Source organism: Arvicola amphibius, chromosome 2 (assembly GCF_903992535.2).
Source record: "Arvicola amphibius chromosome 2, mArvAmp1.2, whole genome shotgun sequence".
Lineage (NCBI taxonomy): Eukaryota > Metazoa > Chordata > Mammalia > Rodentia > Cricetidae > Arvicola > Arvicola amphibius.
In genome coordinates, this window is record NC_052048.2 from 134,416,058 (window position 1) to 134,438,741 (window position 22,684).

At 42.4% G+C, this 22,684-nt stretch overlaps 1 protein-coding gene across 1 annotated transcript in view; it reads right to left on the reverse strand.

The window, feature by feature from the left end:
• Vopp1 (VOPP1 WW domain binding protein) overlaps nucleotides 1-18,034 on the reverse strand; it is a 72,599-nt gene extending 54,565 nt beyond the window's left edge. Inside the window, exon 1 of the mRNA XM_038319093.1 lies at nucleotides 17,841-18,034. Coding sequence (XP_038175021.1) covers nucleotides 17,841-17,894 — 54 coding nt within the window. The 5' untranslated portion in view covers nucleotides 17,895-18,034. The remainder of the gene's footprint in view (nucleotides 1-17,840) is intronic.
• Nucleotides 18,035-22,684: the final 4,650 nt, after the last annotated feature.

Genomic DNA, 22,684 nt, shown 5'->3' on the forward strand with positions numbered 1-22,684 from the left:
ACCCTGTCTACATCCATCCCAATCCTCAGACCTAGCCCAGATTGCACATCCAGTGTATAGGCCAGTAAAAAAAGACCCTGTGCGCTCCAAACAGACCCCAAGGCTTGAGCGAGAATATACACCCTGTGTACAACTCCAGCCTCATGTGTCTTCCTCAACATACCCCACTTACAGCACGTCCGACCTCCAAGCCCAGGCCAGCATGTACCTCCTATGATCTGGCTCTCCTACCCAGGTGATATACTTCCTAGTCCCCAAAACAACCACAGGGCCAATCTAGATTGGTAAATTCCATCCACATCTCCAACTCAATAAGTAATTTCAATACCCACTGTCTCCACTAGACAGGACTATGAACAACAACAACAACAACAGACCAGAGAAACATGAGAATTAAATTACAGCATAGATCAAATGGACCTAAAAGACATATATAGGGTATTCCACCAAAAAGTCAAAGAATACACAATCTACTCAGCAGCCCAAGGGAACAGCTCTTCAATAGATCACATAGTGGGTCACAAAACAAATCTTAACAAAATCAAACACTGAAATAACTCTGTGTACCTGATCTGACCATAATGCAATAAAATTTAAAATCAACACCAAACAAATCTTTAGTAAGCACATAAACTCATGGAGATTGAACAAATAGTTACTGAAAAATGAGTGAAGATAACTAATAATGAATGAATAATAAAGAAGAAATGAACGAGATAAAAAATTATTTTAACTAAGTGAGAATGAAAACACACGCAACTAAGCCTCTGGAGCACATTAAAAAGCAGTCCAGTGAGGAAAAGTTACAGCTCTAAGCACCTCCATTAAAAACCCAGGAAGGGTATAAATAAATGACTTAATTATACAACTCAAAAATATGGAAAAGCAAGAACAAATCAATCTAAATTTAGTAGTCAGGAAGAAATAAAAAAAATCAGAGCATAAATTAACAAAATAGAAACAGAGAAAGCAATGCTAAGGACTCTGAGAGCTGTTTGTTTGCTTGTTTGTTTTTGAGGAGATAAACAAGATCAACAACAGACCCTTGGCCCAACTAACCAAAGGAAGAAAGAGACATGTCAAATTAGCAGAATCAGAAATGAACAGGGAAACATTACAATAAACAACAAAAAAATTCAGAATAATAATGTAAGGGAATACTTTAGAAACCTGTGTGCCACCAAGTTTAAAAATCTAAAAGAAATAGATGGATTTCTAGTTTCTTTCAAGCCACCAAAATAACTATGCGGTCAACAACCTAAACTGATCACTAACAAATGAGGAGACTGAAGAGTAGTAAAAAGCCTTCCAGATAAGAAAAAGTCCAGGGCCAGATGGATTCACAGTAGAATTCTATCAGACTTTCAAAGATCTACAATTAATACTTTTTAAATTATTAAAAAAATAGAAACAGAAGGAACACTCCTAAACTCCTTCTTTAGTATTACTCTAATACTATAGCCAGGTAAAGACACAACCAAAAAACAAAAGCTACAGGTCAATATCCCTGATGAACAGTTGCAAAAATCTTCATAAAATACTTGTAAGTCAAATACAGACATATATCAAAAGATCATCCATCATGATCAAATTAGCTTTATCCCAAAGATTCTGGGATGATTCAATATTAGCCATTAAATAAGTAATATAAATAGACTTAAGGAAAATAATCACATGATCATTGCAATAGATTCAGAAAAAGTCTTCCACAAAAATCCAATATGCCTTCACTATAAAAATCCTAAAGAGAATAGGCCTGGAGGGGACAAACCCCAACACAATAAAGGCTACAAAGGACAAATATGCAGCTAACATTACCTCAAATGGAATAAAATTTCAAGCAATCCCTTTAACATCAGCGACAAGATAGGGTTGTCTATTCCCAATTGTTTCCAATATAGTCCTGGAAGTACTAGCTGGAGCAATAAGCAAGAGAAGAAAATTAAAGGATACAAATAGGAAAAGAAGCCAGATTATCCCTTCTTGTAAATAATATAATACACAAGAGATACCAAAGCTTCAACCAGAAAACTTGTAGAAATGATCAATAATTTCAGTGAAGAAGCAAGATACAGAATCAACTTAGAAAAGCCAGTAGCCTTCCTAAACAACAAAATACACATTCCCATTCACACAAGTCTCAAAGAAAATAAAGTACCTAGGAAGAATTCTAAACAAGGTGGTGAAAGAGCTCTACAATGAAAACTTTAAATCTTTGAAAAAAGCCACTGAAGAAGGCACTAAACTGTGGAGAGACTCCCATACTCATGCACTTGTAGAACTGGGGCCGCAAAAATGACCATTCTACCCAAAGCAATTTACAGATTCAATACAATCCCAACCAAAATTCCCACAACATGCTCCATAGAAATAGAGAGGACCACCCTAAAATTCATATGGAACTACAAAAGACTCCAGGTGGAAAAAATAATCCCAAGCAAAAAGAACAATTCTGAAGCAATCACCAGAACAACAGAGCTACAGTCATAAAAACAGTCCAGTTCTGGCTCAGAAACACAGACTGACCCAAGGTCCAAACATGAGTACACATAATTACAACCATCTGAGGTTTGACAAAGATGCCAAAACATATGTTGAGAAAGGAGAAGGAAACATCTTGCCCGAAGCATTCCGCGGGCAGGCAGAAGCATTCCTCTCGGGAATAAGCAGAGCTCTACATAAACACAGTACACACAGGCGAGACTATAGGAAAGTCTATTATGGAGGCTACAGACACACACTGGAGAGCAGACAGCATTGCCAACAAATGATAAACTTGGAAAACTGGGTTTTCACACAGAGAAGAATGAAACTAATTTATACCTAGCACCCTGAACAAAAATTAACTTCAAGTGTATCAGGGATGTCAAAGATATCAAGGGGAAACCTAAAATGTTGAAACCTCTAGAAAAAAAAAAAAGAAAAGTATAGGCAGAACCATACAAAATGACTTTCAGCATGGAACTCCATCTGCCCAGAAATTACGGTCATCAGTTGCCAAGTGAGCCCTCATAAAACTAAAGAGCTGTGCACGGCAAAGGAAATGTCTTAAAGAGAAAGGGCAGAAAAGAATCCTGCCATCTATATATCTGACAAAAGATTAATATACAAAATATATAAACAACTCAAAAATGGTCAAGAAGACAATCAGGTTTTAAAATGGGCTACAAATTTGAACAGAGAGTTCTAAAAAGAAAAAAGAAAACATGTCTGGGATATACTTCAAAAAAAGGATCATCAACCTTAGCAATTAGGGAAACGCAAACCAAAACTTTGAAATTTATCTCACCCCAATCAGAATGGCTAAGCAAAGGATGCTAAGAGCCAGAGGTGCGGAAATGCTAAACCCGAAAGTGTTTTCTGTACGAGACATGATAAACTCAGGAACTCACAGCAGCTGTGGAGGCTACATAACACCCGCACAAGCCAGTCAGTATTCTAACAAGGAGTGGGAAATGACTCATGAACCCCACCTGTAAGTCCTCAAGTTGGGAGCTATGGACAGTGCCTTCAGGGAGAGGGAGAGCCAGTTTCGTTTAAGGATGGATGCTGGTAGGCCCACCACCATCCAATGGATGGCACCACACCCAGGAAACTGGACTTGAGGGGTTCCTTTCTAAGAGAGAAAGAACAATGAAGTTGGGGGAGAATGTGGCAAGGTGAATGGAGACCTTGAATGGACCAAGTCTGGGGAGTGAAGATGACTAAAATACATTGCATGAAATTCTCAAAGAATAAAAATACTCAAGTGTGTGAAATTCTGACATTCTACTTAGCTCAAGGGTCAACAAACTGTAAATACACATAATTAGGATTAGCATGGATTTAAAAAACATTGATATACACAGACACATATACTACATTCGTATAAAGTATTCATACATAGACATATAAATACAATATGTACTAGAATATATACAGTATCTTATTGTATTTGTATTGACAGAGATAACAAAATATACTGAGAGGCTAGACAGACAAAATAATGCAAACACTTAAACCAACACTAAAAAGTGCATTATACTATTTTTCAAATGTAGATATATTACCAGAATCAATTAAAAGAACTGAAAGTACTTTCCTCTAAAAAGTAGATGCCAACAGCAGGCACAAAAATTCCTAGCACCCACATGGTGGCTCACAGTAGTCTGTGACTATAGTCCCAGGAGATCCAATGCCCTTTGTGGGCATGCATATGATTCACAGAACTGCATGCAGGCAAACCACCAGAGCTGACTACTGAACTCATGGTTATTGGAGGAGAATCTACAACTCCAGTTTACTAAGCCAGCATAATCCCTGGCAAAAATATAGACCCACAGACGAAGACCACTACAAAAAACCACAAGCAATCAAAATGCAGAGCTCTGGAGCCCAGTCCTGATGGATATGCCTACAAAACACCACTAGCACCTAAGGCTCAGGGAGCACTGCCAAAGAGGTAATGAGAAGACTGCAAGAGCCAGAGGACCAGGGAAACTGCTCTGAGTTTGTGTCTTCTAGTACTATCAGAAGCCACACACATAAAATCTTACCAACACAACTGTCCAAACATGAGCCGAACAGGATGACACCAACATGAATAGGGAAAAGCCCACAAGGCCTCAACCCTACACAAAGGACTACAGGCAACCGAGTAAAGCTCGGGAGAGCGAGATGCAGTCTTCCCCTGGGGAGGGCACTCAGCTCTGAAAACATACATACATGTAAGTAGCAGCACACAGACCGAACAGGTTATAATATTTAGGACTACACACACACGTGTATCTCCCTGTATAGCCAAAACCCCAAAAGCTAACAAGAACCTGAATGAAGGCCTCAAGCTTGGGAATGGACTAGCAGGGCTAAGAGCAAAGAGGCTGGAGCATGGGGGCTGTGATCACACAGAACCCACGTGTGTTAAGAGCCAAGCCTGGATTTTCGCGCTGCAGGCAGCTCCTCCGGGAATCCTGTATTCCCCCACTCTGCCCTGAGTGCATCTGGAACACAGAAGGGAAATCTGCCTTGCAAATGGGTGAAACAGCATCACACTTGACCCACATCACACTTGACCCGCATCACACTAACTGGCAGAGCTCCAGGCAGACCGTAATCCCACTGACCTGGATTTTAGCAGCCCCAGGTGAGTTGTAAAATCTCAGAATACTCATAAATTCTTGGAAGTGCAGAGAATTGAGTTTGATTCCTCTGTTTGCAACTACCACCTACCTGCTCATATCTAATCTTAACCCAGCCTGGCCCCCACGGAGTCAGGGGAATTAAGATAGACACTCCAGAAATACCACAGACACAGGACCTTGGCAAGGCTAAGGCTGCCTCTCCCCTACAAAACAAGATAACTGTGAGAAGCAGCGAGCCAGTTCCAGTGACTTCTGAGGCTTTCTAAGAAGAGACAACTTCCTAGCCTTTAGCCTTCTTAGGTTCATTTTTAGCACATTTTATAATGAAACTTCACACTTCTCTAGCATCAAAGTATATGGTGTACATGGTCTTTAAATTCAGCCTTCTGTAAGCCAGTAAGTACATCTTCCCAGCTTCTGGCAAATTACAGAATTGCACATAAATGTAAGAGACAGCAAGAAAACACATTTACAGAGACTTCTGCGCACACTGAACTAAACATACGCATTATTTAATCCATATACATATCCCCTATCCCCAGAGCCACTCACTCCTCAGAAGGCACAATGAGCTGGGCCTTCTACATAAGGAATCCATAATTACCATACAAAGTCCATAATTACCAGCATTTTTGCCAAGATACATTAGAAATAAGACAACAACAAGGCAGTCAATACATATTGCTAACGTCTATAATTGGCACTTCAGGATAATGAAATCCTAGCATTTCCCATAACCAATAAAACCTTTCAGTCCTGGGAGTGGAGATGCTGTTTCATTGCCATCTAGAAGGAACCTGGGGAGGCTACAGTGGGACTAGGTGCATGGAGACTTGAGTCCCTAGGAGCTGGTGGCCTATGAGGTTTTGACTCTGGGTCAAACTCTGGGTTTTGACCCTGGGTGAGGTGTAGGTGCTGTCCTAGCCTGCCTAGAAAGGCTAATCATATGCTAGAAGTCTGTTACAAAACAACAAACAGTCCTGGCACACAGAAGCCAGGGATCCCAAGTCAGCCCCAAAGAATATAAAGCTCTGACAAAAGACATAGAGCTAGTTCATCGTGATGACTCTCAGTCATTAGAGATGTCTAAGCTCAGAAATCAAAGGTTAACTTATTTACTATACACAGACATGGGACAAAAATGGTAGCAAAGATTCTAATCGTTCACCCCTCTTTCAGGCCAGGTAATCTAGAAAAGGCATCTACCCCTAGGTGACTGACTGGAGCCGGGATACACCAGCTAACAATTCAAGGCAGGGCAGCCATGCACCTGGTGCAGTGCACGGTGACCATGAACACACAAACAAAAGGAGGAAGCATCTGCAAACGAGATTCATTTTTAAATCTATAACATTCAACCTCAACAGGCCATTCTTGTAGATACACACACCCACATCATGAAGATACTGCTTCTTCTTTATAGTCAATATATAATGGGAATATTCCGTAAGAAATCTCCATTATAAGAAAGGTCCCACATATTAGCCTTCAGTTTCATCAGTTCCCAATCTGGTTACGTTCACTGCAGAGACAGACTGCATGACCAAGAAAAGAGTCTATGGGCCATTCACATCCAGAGCACAGTCACTCCCTGGACACAACGCACATGACCCAGGTTAAGGGGACTGGGAAGCCAAGTCCCAGAAAGACAAAGTACACAGAAAATGCCTATGTTTCTGGAAGAACACTGACATTCCTCTGCTGCTTAATAAGCACAAGAGCTTCTGGAAGAAATCATCCCCTGATTAAAGCAACTCAGTCATAGAGCCAAAGATACAAGACCAGCTCAAAAGAGTCAGTCTCTTAGATTGCAGTTTCTTAATCTGTGTGCGGGATTACATTACTGAATGTAGGGTGAAATGTTCTTTGATGTGAACATTTTCAGAATGTGAGATGACCAGAAATCAATTCAAAATTAGTTACATGAAGAATCCAAGGTGTTTCTAGATACATTTTTTGCAGTACATTAGATGACATCATTGTAACCTTAGTTCTGAACATACAGTATGTCCAGTTTACACAATGAACATCCTCAAAATGCCAAGAAACAAAACCTGAAACACCTTACTCAAATGCAGATGTATGGTAGGTTATAAACTGCAACAGATATATTGTATATATAAACACATCTGTTCTTATAGAAACATCTGTACAAAAAAAAAAAACAAACTAAAGATTTTAAATTACTTTCCTATTGTTACTCCTCAGCATACAAATACAGCTTTGGAATACAGTGTGTTAACATGCTCAATTTTTAAGATTACTGCTTGAGTTGCTATTGCTATGATAAGACACCATGGTCATCACAACTTAGAGAAGACAGTGTTTATTTGGGGCTTACAGCTGCAGATGGTTAGAGTCCATGACTATCATAGCAGGGAACAGACAGCAGGCAGGCTACCATGATGCCAGAGCAGTCTTTCATAGTCTCAACAGTTTAAAAGTCCAAAGCTGAAGTCTTTCCTGAGACTCAAAGCAATCTCCTAGTTGTAACCCCCTGTAAAATCAGAATCAAAAGCAAATTACATATTTCCAACATATGCAGAACATGGCATACAACATTACCATTCCAAAAGGGAGGAATGGGACATCCTGAGGAAATACTGGACCAAAGCAAGACTGAAACTCAGCAGGGTGAACACTAAATCCTATAGATCTGTGTATGATGCCAAAAACCCTCAAGCCAGGCCCAGTGGCTCTCTGCCTGCTGCTTGAAGATAATGACATTGCTCTTAGATACTGCTCGAAAACTACGCCTGTCTAGGGCCACTCCGAGCACTATGATGGTCATGGATAACTCTCTGGATTGTAAGCAAGTCCCCAGTTAAATACTTTCTCCTAAGAGTTGCCTTGGTCATGGTGTTTTTTTCAGTCCGCAGCTTCTGCTTTAGCTCCCTGCCTCCAGGTTTTGGCTTTGAGTTCCTGTCTTGACTTCCCTAAGTGATGGAAGTATAAATGAAACAAACCCCTCTCCCCCAGTTTGCTTTTGACTGCTGTCTAAAGCACAATAGAAACCCTACCTAAGATATCCAGAGAGCTAAATGAATGGTCATAAATATAATGTGCATATTTCACAGTTGCTAATATTTTCAAGCTTAAATACATATTTATTATAATAAAATTCTTTAGGAAAAGTAGATGCTTAAAAAATTAAGAAAATTATATTTCCAACTGGTATAAAATGTATTTATGTATTTCAAAGGAATAATAATCAGTATCAAATCACTAATGGTAGTTGGACTCTACTAAATACATTTGAAGATTGTGCTATAATTTTACTTCATATTTTTATAATACATGAGAAATCAAACCCATTACAATTCTTTAAAAACAGTAATAAAATGTTACATATTTACCTCCAGCCATCCAAGGACCCATGGCAATGAACACTTGTTGGTAAGGATGAATGGACTAAGGGTAAGCTGTGTGACTCAACAGGCCACACTACAGCTTCCACAACAAGATTCTCATTCTCTCTCTCTCTCTCTCTCTCTCTCTCTCTCTCTCTCTCTCTCTTTCTCTCTCTCTGCTTTGGCTTTCTTTTTAAACTGGTTTTCTTTGGAGCGGGTGTCAAGGGCAGAAGGTGGATTGGATGCAAGGGGACAGGAAGATAAGTGGTATGAAATCCACAAAGAATAAAAGTTTAAAAAATGATATGAAAGTAATACAGATTTTGCAAAATTCTTTGCAAATAAAATACAATCACTATGTCAAGGAAAAGGATTTCAGAAGTAAAAAAAAAAGATTGGGAGAAAGAATAGGAGGGAAAGAGAATAAAAAGGAATAAAAAGAATGAAAGAAGGAAGGAAGTAAAGGTGTTTTAATTGATCTTGAGAGGAATAGAGATCTAAGCCTGCAGGATGCTATTTAGAGCGGTCTACAGGGGCTTTAGAAAATGCCCTAGGATACAGGGACTGTGGTGGTTTGGATGAGAATGGCCCACAAAGGCTCTATTTGAATGTTTACAGGGAGTGGAAGTGTTAGAAAGGAATAGGAGATATGGCCCTGTTGGAGTAGACGTGGCCCTGTTGGAGAAAGTGTGACACCGGGAGGGTGGGCTTTGAGGTTTCAAAAACCCTTGTCAGGCCCAGTCTCGGTCTCTGTGTCTCTCTCTCTCTTACATCCTTTCTCTCTTGCTCCCCACACCTTGTTCTCAGTCAGTCTGTTGAGCAGTTCTTGGCATTCAGAAACTATGAAGCATCTTGAAAAGGCACTTCCCATAAAACTTGGTGATCAGAAAAGGCAACTGCTTGTTGGGGTTAAGTAATCAGAACTCTGGGAAGACAAGGAGGCCATGGGGATTCATATACTTGCACCATGGAAACAGCTATGCACTCAAAAGATTTTTTTTCCTTTTGGTTTTTTGAGATAGGGTTTCTCTGTAGCTTTGGAGGCTGTCCTGAAACTAGCTCTTGTAGACCAGGCTGGCCTGGAACTCACAGAGATCCGCCTGCCTCTGCCTCCCAAGTGCTTGGATTAAAGGCGTGCACCACCACCGCCCTGCCTTAATTTTTTTTTAAAGACTACAACAAAGAGATGTTATTTTATAAATGAGATTTGAAATCGATTAGTTACTTGCTTGGAGCACAAGAGCTATCTGGGTAGTCTCATGTTTGGATGGCACCGGGACAGTGTGATACATGCTCTCGACTTTTCATGTAATAGCTGGGAATCTTTGTACAAATTATAGATTTAGGCTCTCCCTCTCTCGCTGATTTATCTGTGAAAGAGCACTGCCTTGACACTGACAGAGCTCTCTGGAAAATCCCCATGTGGATTTAACTGGTTCCACAGGTTGGATTAAGAGATTCTGAATAGGAACCAGAGAGATGGCTCAATTAAGGGAGCATACTGTTCTTGTGGAGTGCCAGTGTCTGGCTCCCATCACCCAGTTGGGTGGATCATGGTTGCTTTTAACTGCAGTTCCACAAGATCTACTGTTTTCATGTGATCCCCCTACATGCACATAATTAAAAATAAACATAAATTTTTAAATGAGATTATGAATATTACAGCAATTCCCAAGCAAAGGTGCTATGCCCTGGTCCCTACCAAGATCAGCTGCCCACCTACAAGAGAGCCCCAGTTAATCTTTTATTTAAAAGTTGTACTTCTGGGAAGTCGCCCATGCTCCAAAAAATAATCCTGCATCCATGTTCATACAAGTAGCTCTAATTCAAATCAATGGGTTACAAAAAGCAATAGCAAAAAAGAAAAAAAAAGAACCAAAGCAAAGCAAGATGCAGATGCAAATAAAAGGGGTAAGGGGTAAGAGGTAATGGAGGATGATGTTGTTGATGAATAAATAAGGTACTTGCTTGGAGTTTTGGCATGTCAGTTATTAGATTAACACGTGGTCACATTCTTCTATGATGATGGAAAGGATGGTTGTGGCTACTGTTATCATCCTGGCTCTTACTTTCTGACTAGGGTAAACCAATAAGACAAAGTAGCCCTTGGCTGGGATGCCATGGCAGGGTCAAGCACAAAGCACCAGCTGTTCATGTGACATGAAGGCTGTCCGGTACCTGAGAGAAGAAATGAGTCACACCCCCTAGCTGGCCACCATCTTGGTCACTTGCTGTTTTATGTGTTTCATTGTCAACAAAAGAGTCAAAATAGGTAATAGTGAGAACACGAGACCGGGTTCTGGCGGACTGTCTTTCTAGATGGTTCTGGTTCCTGGTTCTTCTTTGATGTAAATAGAAAAGCCTGATACTGGGTCCCTGTCTTAGTCACTGTTCTCTGCTGTGAAGAAACACCATGACCAAGGCAACGGTCTCAGAAAAGAAAGCATTTCACTGGGGGTTGCTCACAGTTTCAGAGGTTTAGTCCATTATCATGGTGGGGAGCATGGTAGCATGCAGGCAGGTGCTGGAGCAGTAGCTGAGAGCTTTACTAAACCTGAAGTCTGATTTATTACAGTGTAGGCTATCCTCCATGTTAAATCGCAAATATCTCAGACGCGACTCTGCTCAGTGTTTTTATTAGTCAGTTGGATAAAACTAATGGTACAGTAACCAAACCTGTCAATGACACAAAATAATAATAATAAATAAATAAAAACTATATTATACAGCTAGATTGTTTTAAGTCTAAGACAAATAATTTAGAAGTAGGACCAATTTACATTTTTAATGTAATAAACAGCTCTGTGACCACCATATTCAATAACACGTGGTGAAAAGCCTGCAGTCGCACCGCAATTCAGTGCGAGCCTGCTTTGTTTCAGAAGTTGAGGTGAAAGGTAAGAGCACAAGCTAGGACAATCGTAATAACATAAGGACAAGGAGGGGAAACAGTGCTAAGTCAATGCCAGGCATTTCACACGTGTCCTTACTATCCACCCACGTGCCCACGGGGAGAACTGGAGCCCAAGGCTTTAGGACACAATGTAAACACCAGCGAGCTTTTTCTTTCTAGAACAGCCCACTTCTCACTAACACTCAGAAACCAAACTGACTAAAGGGTCCCAGCAGAGCATAAAAGAAACGAACAGCAAAGTAATCTTACAGATCTCATAAGATGCAAGACGACATTGTAGTTAACGAAGAGACAAAAAGAATTGGGTGGTTAAGCTCTGCAATGGTCTAACACATACATAAGGAGACTAACGCCGGGACTTGGTGGTGTACATCTTTCATCTCAGTACTAAGGAGACAGAGGCAAGTGGATCTCTGTGAGTTCAGGGCCAGCCTGGTCTACAGAGCAAGTTCCAGGACAGCCAGGGCTACACAGAGAAATCCTGACCCCCCCCAAATAAAAACCCAAACAAACAAAAAACAAACAAACAAAAACCCTAAGGAAGATGGAAGGGGCCTGGGACTGGTGAGTAGAACAAATAACTAGAGTGAGGATGGGTGGCCCTCGGTATGAAATGAGATAGCTTACAAGTTCAACAAATGCTTCAGAAACTTCGTGCACAATGCACAGGCAACCCCTCTTCAGAGCCTTATCATTTTCCTTCCTCATACCATAGCCCTGCCCAGCTCCTGCAACATGATTACTTACCCATTTATCTATTTACTCATTCAAATATTTACTAAGCTTCCATTATGTGCCAAGCACTATATATATACATACACACATACACACACATATACATATTCTGATGGCACTGAGAATAGACCTCCAGGCTGTGTATGTACAACACTAACACTCTACCACTGACCTATATTCCCAGTCTTCTAGGATATTTCAGTTAGTAAATGGTATTAAAATATTTGTCTCTAAACTACTTGTATAGTAGAAGATAAATTCCATCATATTTTGGGTGGTCAAGTGGTATGGGAAGTACTTCTGTATTTGTGTTGTTTTTATTGGCTAATGAATAAAGAAGCTGTTTCGGCCAGTGGCTTAGCAATATAGAGTTAGGCGGGGAAAACTAAAGTGAATGCTGGGAGAAAGAAGACAGAGTCAGGGAGATGCCCCAGAGAGGAAAGACACAAGCTGCCATCTGGAACCTTGCTGGTAGGCCAGGAGCCTTGTGGTAAAATATAAACTAGCACAAATGGTTTAATTTACTATGTACGAGCTTGCTAGGAATGCTATAGTGATTGGCCAAGCAGTGATTTAATTAATACAGCTTCTGTGTGGTTATTTCGGGAGTCTGGGAGGCTGGGAAATGAACAAGCGGCCTCATGCAACAGTCAAGATAGCTACACTGAGGAGAAATTTGAGAGGCTACACAGAGAGAACACAATAAAAGTAAGTGCTAGGAATGACATACACAATGGACCTAAATAAGTGGCCAGTCATGCCTATGACCCTACCCTTGCTGTGTAGGTCTCCATCATCCCTGTTCCCAGTTAGCCTTCATCATCTGCATAAGCTAAAGGAATATGAAGGCCAAGTAGAGCCCCAGCTCGGGACAATGTTCCTGACTCCCTGGACATCGGAACACGGCCATTCCCCATTTCAGAGCAGCCTCTGTTATGGTGTCACTGGCTCACCTGTCTTCGCCATCCCCTCTCACCTGTAGCCACCCAGCCCTCCCTGGAGCGCCCAGAGATAAACCCGAACGAAGCCTTTTCCATTCAAATTGAACTGTTGCTCGGATTTTAAATATTTTTTGAGGTAAGACAACTTGAAGGGTTTGTTTTAGAAAACTCACAGGTTGGAATTTTAGGGCATGAAACATTCAACAACCAACAAAAATCCCTTACTCTGAAACAATAAAGTTCTAATTTTGAGGTTCCTGGGTATCAAAATATACTGAACTACAGAAAAGCACTCACTAATCCTCTATTTTCCTAATTTTAAAGAGCAACTTTCACTTCCTCACTCTCTCGCCAGCCAAGAACAACTACTCCTTTGGAGACCAGCCTTGAAGGAAAAGACAGCCTCATTTAGTGCACAGCTTTGGGGCCAGGGACCTATCAGGAAGACACTGAAGGAGGTCCCACCTATAAAATGAGTTCATGCCCGTGAACAAACACAGATGAACTTACAGACTTGTCCTGGTGACTCATATTAAAAATAATATTCGAGGGGAGTGTGGGAGGGTGTATAGCTCAGAGGTACAGCGTTTGCCTGGCATGCACAAGAGCATCCGCCACAAAGGCAAAATATTAGTAAAAATTAATACATCTGTAAGTAAGATTTTAAAGTATACATTTCAGGAAGGATACAGCCCCTTCTAACAAAGACTAAATATATTTCAAAAGTGTCACCAAGGTAACTTGTAGAAAGAGACTGCTGTGAAGCAGTGGGCTACGAGGAACAGTCCCCGAAGGCCTCCATGTTCGGGGTCTAGTCTTACTCCTGTTTCGAACAAGGTGCCATCAGCTTTACCTTTTTTCTGTAGTTTCCTGTGGCCCACCGAAGGCTACTAGGAATTATCCCAGCAGCACTGACAGGAGCTGGATCCCTGTTCTCTTTTCCTACCAGGAGATCTTTTAAGCCAGCCAGCAAAAACTGAAGCAGCAAACCTTAGAATCTGAGGACTCAAGGGGGCTTTAGTCTCCCATTCCTGGAAACCAGCCTGTGACCAACCTATAGGGTATGGTACATTTCTGACCTGCATTTAACCTTGTATTTAACCAGCTGGTAGACAGTGACTGGAAGGTGTGGGAAGTATAAGGATTCCCATTAGCTGATCATATAATTCACGGGAAACTAAATTGGGGGGGGGGGGGGGAAGGGTGGTTCCAGGAAATGAGCTACAAGATGCCTCTACCGGGTAGGAAGATGCGGTCAGCCGCCTCTTCCTGTTTAAATCCTGACCGACGAGTCTGGCCGAACAGCCAAGATTCCTAGGATGTTCTGCTATCATACCGGTGTCTGCTGTCCAGTACACATCCAAGTTCACTGTCTGAAATGTCACATTTAAGTGCTAGATTAGATTATCCCTCTAAGGAGGGCAGACCCTGGTTCCTGGAGGAGTTTTGGTAGTTGGCCTGCATGTTGGAATGCACACCTCTGCAAATCTCTCTGGGCTAATACAAGGCGCAGATTCCCTCCAGGTTCCCATGTAAGCACACTTAGGGGAAGAAGTTGAACATCATGGTCGGGGGAGTGGGGGAACAAAAGAACCAATTGCCTGAATATATATCTCAACCCCCTCACTTAACAACAGTGAAACCTGGGAAAATTATACAGTATCTCCCACATGAAATAACCATGGGCATGAGGATAATTGCCAGGATGAATCACGAATTAGCATTAGTAAAGTTCTCAGATCGGGGCTTGGCGACGGCGTAAGTTATTTTCTGAACGCTCACTAAACAAAAATACAAATTTCTTCATCCCGGTAAACGTATATAGAAAGATGCCAGGGTGAGACAGGAAAGCCCTCTTCGAACTGTTAAGACTCTCACTCTGCTCAAGGATATCTCCCTAATAAAACTCCCAAGACAGATCTTCGACAGCGCTCACTGAGGGAGGGTTGTAAAGGGCAGAACCGGGGTATCCACTGCCAGAAAACATGTTCAGCGTCAACTACAAAACAAAATCACACATCTAGCAGCTAAAGAAACAAAGACAAACATCCCTAGTGTCAGCCAACAGTCAGATGCTGGAGCCATGAAATGCCTTCCCTCATAGTTTTAATGTCCTCAGAAGGGACTCTCAGCCTCCTCATATACTCTGTGGCTCTCACTGCACAGTTAAGCAGGCGATACAGGATATCAAAAACATCTAAAGTATGCAAATAAAATATTCAAAACAAACAGTGTAAAATGAGAAAGCTCAGACTAAAACCTCACATTAAACTTCTTTGTGAGAAATTGTTAAGAAATCGTAGAGAGGCACACCTCTCTACCAGAAATCAGGCACTGAGGATGGCTTATCATGTGTAAGTGGGCTACCTAGAAAACAAATGTTACCAGCACTCACACAGGTCTTTTCAACCCTTCAAACAAGTTTTAAATTCCCTGTTAAGATAAAAGGTCCACCTAGACATGGTGACCCATTCCTGTAATGACAGCCCTTAGGAGGTTGAGGCCTGGGCTGCACGGGACAATCCTGTCTTAAAAGAAAGAAAGAAACAGGGACTATGGCTGGATAGAGTATTTGTCTAGCATGCGTAAGAAGCCCAAGGTTCGATCTCCAACAGTTAAGAAAAAATAAAATTAAATGAACAGGAATGCAATTCAAAGGTAGAGTGCCTTGTTCGACTACTAGGTTCAAGGCCCTGATGTCCTGGGTTCCACTCAAAAGTTCCTATGCAACAAAACAGCTTACTGCCTAGAACAAAACCTTCTGCACTAAAGGATTAGGCGGTAGACAGATCCCCAACAGGCTGACAGGGAGAAGAGTTTCTAGGCGGATTACTATACTTTTCACTTGAACATTTGAGGTGACCAACTGTGGGCTTTTTCCTGTCAGAAAGTATTCAGTGGGCTTTCAAATCTCCTACAGTAGGGACCAATCAGCTTCCCTTTCTTTGTCTGGATTATCCAATCTCCTGCACTAGCCCAAACCAGCCAATTAAGAGAGAAAGGGGGAACTCAACACATCCCCAAATATAAAAGTTTTGGTTCTGCCAAACAAACTCTGATTTTCAGGTCTGGATCCCCTCTCCACTGGGGTTGTCTCTCTCTCTGTCTCTCTCTTCTTTTTCCCTGTCCTCCCTTTTCCTGCTCCCCACATTCCTTCCCCTGCCTCTAGTGTGCTTCTGCTTGCAATAACCTTGGCTGAGTGCTGAGACCCTGTTTTTACTGCCTTCTTATTCTTTAAATCAGCAGGAAAAAAAAAGAGTCCATTCCTGCAGCTTTAGAGAACACCACTGTAGGCAGTAGATTAAAAAGTTGAAAATAAAAACTGGTGTCAGACAACAGTCACAGGTTATCATACTTGATGTTACTTTTGGTTCTTTTTCCCCCAGAAGCTAACACAGTTTGGAGGGTTTTCCACTCCCAGCCCTTGACTGTTGGCATGCCTAGCAGTAGTTTCCTGTTCATATCCTCAATAAACATCATTGGAATACAAAAATATAGAAAAGAAAGTAATAAGCACAAACAGAAAGAACACCCCCCCCCCCACACACACACCCTGTGCGGGTTTTTTTTAAGCATAGATACACACACAAGGCTAAGAAGGACACAGGAATGGCACAAACTGTAACAGGAGAACCTAGATAATCTTATCAAGGACTGTACACACACACACACACACACACACACACACACACACGCACGCACGAACGCAGGCACGCACATACACAAATGAGGTTATCGGATTACAAAACTTGGCAGTAAAGTGTTAAGGCAAACACATATTTATTTTGTAAACAGTGGTCTCTGGTTCACTTTCTCACAGCAGTCGATGTTGAATCACCACTCAGAGGGTTTCGTTTCTAAAATTTTTAAAATCTGAGCAAATGGGAAGAAAATGAGAGGTGGCACTTCTCAAAAAAGCATTAAATTCCTATAAGAGATATTTCAAAGAAAAGCAAGCAATCTTTGCTCCGTTTTGGAACTTGGAGCAAGGAGAAAACTGTTCCACTAACCTTCCTTTCTAAAGAACTAAGACTTTGCCTCCAGTGTCTCCAAAAAAAAAAAAAAAAAAAAAAAAAAAAAAACAGTAAGTTGTCCCAGAACTGCTGACACCCCAACCAAGGGCGTTTTACAGGTCTCAAGGAAGGTAGTAGGACCGCATCAGTCAGAGGGTTACCGTTACCCACTCACACTGACTTTATTAATGCAAATGTTTTTCAAAATAGTGAAGCTGTGGGAGAGCGAACAACCCCCCCCCCCCCCAAGCCCCAATTCAGATCTTACACACCAGAAGTGCACTATTTTGCCTTTGAATGAACCCGCTGGAGCAGGAAGGGTGTCTGGCGTCACAGGATGTCGCGGTTCGGTCGCCCGCAGTAGCGGTCTAACCCTGGCTGTGCTCCCACCCACCCACCATCAACTTCCCGCGGCTTCACCTCAGTACACCCACCACCCCAGCTCGCAGCGGAATCCTCTCCTCGCATCTAAAACCGGCACTTCATTCCCTAAAGCAGCAAAGTCCCTCTCCCTCCTAACAGCTGCGGGTGGCGCCGCCCCAGGCCCTGTGCAGCGGGGAGCGCGTGTGGACACGCACAAAGGTCCCTCCCCACCCCAACCAAGCGGCGGGGGAAACCGGGGCGCAGACAGGACGGGGCGGCGCGCGGGCAGGGCTGGGGGTCCCGGCACCAGGCCCCTCCGCCACCCCACACCGCAGATCCGAGAGCCCCGCAACTGCCCTTCCCGCGTCCCTACTCCGGCAGGCGCGGGGAGCCGGCGGCCCTACCTCCAGCAGCAGCCCGAGCAGCAGCGCCGCCACCCTGCCGAGCCGGCGGCTCATGGCTCCCGCAAGGCCCGTCCGAAGCCCGGCTGCGTGGCGGGCTCAGAGCCGGTCCACACCCGGGGACCAGCGTGCAGACTCCGGAGAAACCGGCCGACGCCGGCACAAGGACGCGCCGCCAGCCGGCGGAGCTCGAGGACGTGCCGGGCCGCCCTCGCCGCGCGCCCCCGACCCACCGCACGGGCGCGCGCTCGCGGGCTCGGAGCCGGCGAGGTCTGTGGGGCGCGCTGCGGGACGCGGAGACGGCGGGCTGGGTGCGAAGTCTGCCAAGTGTCTCCTTTCCTGGAGGAGACCATCTTGTCTCACCTCGACAGTTCTGGGAAGATTTATTAAAGGGGAGGCTTGGGGATGGATAAGGAGGAGCCCATCACTGGGGCCTTCCTTAAGTTTCTACCAGAGACATTCTCACTGTGGCTTCTGCAGGTGAGGTGGGCTGCGCATCCCGGGGACCCAGCGTGATGGAAAGGACAGTTAAACCGAAAGGAAAGGACTACAAAAGGTTGGTGTAGGTTTATGCCGACATCTTTTTGTCTGGCTCTGCTAGGACCTCACCTGTGAGTCCCACAATGTACCTCACCTTTGAAGGAGGCGCTTTAACCACAGAGAATTGCTGTTGACAGTAGTGTCCACTCTCACTTGCTCACAGACGCCTTCTTTGTTTTTCCACAAGGCTCAGATGCCACCTAATTCAAGAAATTACTGAAGCATTGGTTGAACTTGTAAGATGTATCATACCTAACCTAGAGGCCAAATACACAGAGGTGGATGAGAAAACAGTCCTTAGAGTCTAAAGAGAGGTCGAGTTTAAACAACTGTGATACAGGGTGCCGAGTACAGAGATCAGGAAGTTAGAGTTGTTTAGGATCAGAGAGATCCATCAGCCGGTAAAAATGCTTGCCAGGAAAGCCGGAGGAAGATAATTCCACCCTGGAATTCTAATACAGGAAGAATCAACTCATTGACCTCCACATGGACGCATGGAATATGTGCATGACTTCACACAAACACATCACACACACACACACACACACACACACACAATCTTACAATAATGAATTAAATATTTTTAGTAGCTAGAGTTGGTTAAATGGCAGAACTACCTCCAATAGGACTGCAAAGAAGAAGCTTACAAAAATAGATCTCTCGTGAGGCAAGTCTCAAATACTTTGGCAACTTTCAGTACAAGCACTTATTTGGTTAAGATAGAACATGTGCATGAAACTACACCTGTTAGAACTGGCAAGAGAAACAGAAAAAATTATGTCCTCATGGTTAGTCCAAGTTCCACGTTCCATCACAGTAATAGTTTCGTGAAGTTTTATAGTAACAGAATAAGAGGGGCAAAAATTAAGCCCTTTGATGAAAACATTAAGTAGGTAGTTTACAGAGAAGCGGGAAAGGCCGCTCTCTGATCACTAGAAGTAGTTTCTTTTGGGGAACTTTTACGTGTATACAGAACTGACTCAAAGTCTGTGAAGGATTATTGGACTGTGGTAACTTTGCCTTCCTTAGAATTCTTTCTAAATTAACCTTTTTCATTTTTTGAAGAATTTCATATGTGCGTGCTATATATTTGCATTTCCACAACTGTATCTCCCCTCTCCAATTCCTTCTGTGCCCTCCCACTTTCCCCAAAATATATGATATGTGTAGATGGGCTTTCTTTTCTGCCAACAGCTCCAAATACTGACATGGAGGCTTCTTATTAACTGTGAAAGCTTGGCCTTTAGTTTAGGCTTATTCTCAACTAGCTCTTATAACTTAAATTAACCCATTTATATTAATCTAGTTCTGTCATGAGGCATTAGCTCTCATTTATCTTGTAGCTCTTATTTCCTTCCGTCTGGATGGCGACTCTGCCCTTCTTCCCAGAAATCCCGCCTACCCTCTTTCTAGCTATTTACCATTCAGCTTTTATTACACCAATCACAGCAACACATTTTCACACAGTGCACAAATGTCTCACAACAGGCCTCTTCAGTTACTACTGTTACATCTATGCACGCACACATATATAATATTGTATTATATTATATATCACACTGAGTGTACTTAATGTTGTTCAAATGAACACATTTAGTACTGACCACTGGCGTTGGATAACCTCAAAGGGGACTCATTCCTAAAGAAAGCTTCATCCCCCCCAACCCTTAGCAACATAGTTGTTAATTGCCCGCACATAGCTCTTCATCTAAGAATGGGACCTTGTGAATTTCCCCCATCAGCTTTAGCATGTCAGTTGGTGTGGGCGTTATGCAGGTCTTATTTGAGCAACCTTTCCTTTATTATTATTGTTATTTCCAATAGTAATCCTGTCATATCCAGAAAACATTGTGTCAGTTGGTGTCCTGGTCCTCTGGCTCTTGCAATCTTCTGTGCCATGCTCTATGATGTTCACCTTTAGGTATAGGGGTTGTGTTATATGTGTGTGTGTGTGTGTGTGTGTGTATCCATTGAAGTTCCCCTCTTCACTTACTCTCTGGATTTTGGCCAGTTGTGGATTGCTATAGCAGCCTCCATCTACTACAAAAAGAAACTTCTTTAGACAAGCAACAAGAACTACATTTATCTGTAGGTGTAGTGTGAAGCGGCGGGGCTGCGTCCCGCCACCCGGCCGCCGGCTAGCTTTACACCCGAAATAATTACACGGAAACTGTATTCTTCTAAACACTGCCTGGCCCATAGTTTCAGCCTCTTATTGGTTAATTCTCACATCTTCCTTTAACCCATATTTAGTAATCTGGGTAGCACCACGAGGTGTGGCTTACCAGGAGAGATCTCAACCTGCGTCCATCTGTCCATCTCGGAGAGGAGCAGCATGGAGACTCCCTATGGAGACTGCCTGAAGCGTCTCCCCAACTCTACTTCCTTGTTCCCACAATTCTGTTCTGTCTACTCCACCTACCTAATTTTCTGTCTCTTAAAGGGCCAAGGCAGTTTTCTTTATTAATTAACCAATGAAAGAAACATAGACAGATAACTCTCCTCCATCATGTAGGTATTTTTAAGAGTACAGTTAAAACTGTATTCATTCAGAAAAATGGCAACGGTAGGTTCTCTTTTAAGGTTTATGACCTCTGCAGCCCCAGGTAACTGACTAGGCTTACAATACCAAGAATTCCACCTTTTGAACAGGCCTGATTAGACAGCTTTGGTTACCTGGAAGATTTAAGTGCCCACCATTGGGAATATCCTGCTGGGCCAGTCATTGTTGTGGTTTGCAGGATTTACAGCTGGGTGGGACTTTTGATTGCTTTTCTCCCTGTCAATTTATACAGCACCTTCTGTTACTACAGCAGCTAATCTTCAGGGTAGAGGCTTGTGTTTAGGTCAGGTACTGCTCAGTTCCTCCAGATCCTGTGTCTGCTGTGGAGTCTTCACCAATAGGTCTTTTTTCCAAATTCTGGGCGTCAGTCAAGGACATTGAAAGTAGCCTGAATTGGACACCCCTGACTAACAAACTGAAGAGTGTTTCCCATACCTGACTGTCTTAGTTAGGGTTTTTATTGTTGTGACCATGGCAAATCTTATAAAAGAAAATATTTAATTGGGGTTGACTTACAAGTTCAGAGGTTTAGTCCATTAGAGGTTTAGTCCATTATCATTAAGGCAAGAAGCATGGCAGCATGCAGGCAGATGTGGTTCTAGAGAAGAAGCCTCAACTTCTACACTGGGATTGGCAGGCAGCAAGAAAGACACTGGGCCTGGCTTGAGCATCTGAAACTTCAAAGCCTACCCCAGTGACACATTTCCTTTAACAAGGCCTTGTCTTCTAATAGTGCCACTTCCTGTTGACCAAGAATTCAAATTTATGAGCTTATAGAGGTCATTTCTATTTTGTTAGCCTATGGTTATTTGGGGAACATTGTCACCCCATGAAGTATAACTTTATTTTAAAAAAAATTATATATATATATATATATATATATATATATTTACTTATATATACTAAGTAAATTTATAAAATATTTCCCTATGACTTTTTCCAATATCTTTAGTGTTATTTTTCTCCTTCTCCCCCTGTATTATCCCCCCTTCCCATTCTCCATTTAATTCTCAGGCCCTCCCTGCCCTGATTCTCGCCTTTGTGCCTTCACAACATCTGTGTTTTATCCTCACCTTGAGCTCTTTCGCCCCTATTACCCATGTCCCCTTTCTACTTTTCTGTCTTCTGCAGGTATTCCTAACTATATACCCAACCATAAAGATTTGATGAAGGGTCTACAAATAAGAAAGAATATGTAGTGTTTGTTTCTCTGGGTCTGTGCTACAAAGCTCAATATAATACATTTTAATTTGCCTAATAAGTGTCATGATTTCATTTTACTTTACAGTAGAAGAGTATTCCATTGTGTGCATGTACATTTTCATTTTCCATTCAACAGTTAAAAGACATTTAGGTTGGTCCCATTTTCTGGCCATTGTGAATGAAAAGCAATGAATGTCGCTAAGCAAGTAGTGGAATATAGTGTCCTTTCAGTATATGGCAAAGGGTTGTAGAGCAGGGTGGATGTAGTTTTAGGATTTTGAAAGCTTTCCACACTGATTTCCAGAGTGGTTATACTAGTTTGCAGACCCACCAACCTGTGGTGAAGGTTTCCCTTTCCCTGCATCTTCACCAGCATTTCTTGTCATTTGTTTTCTTGAGCTAAGCCATTCTAACAATAGTTTTTAGGGTAGAGTCGAAAAGGGAGTGTGGCTCAGAACAACAGAACATGGTAGCATGCGGGCACAGGGCTTCGTTATCTAGCAACACAGAGTTCATTTTAATTTATGTAAACTTTTGTTAA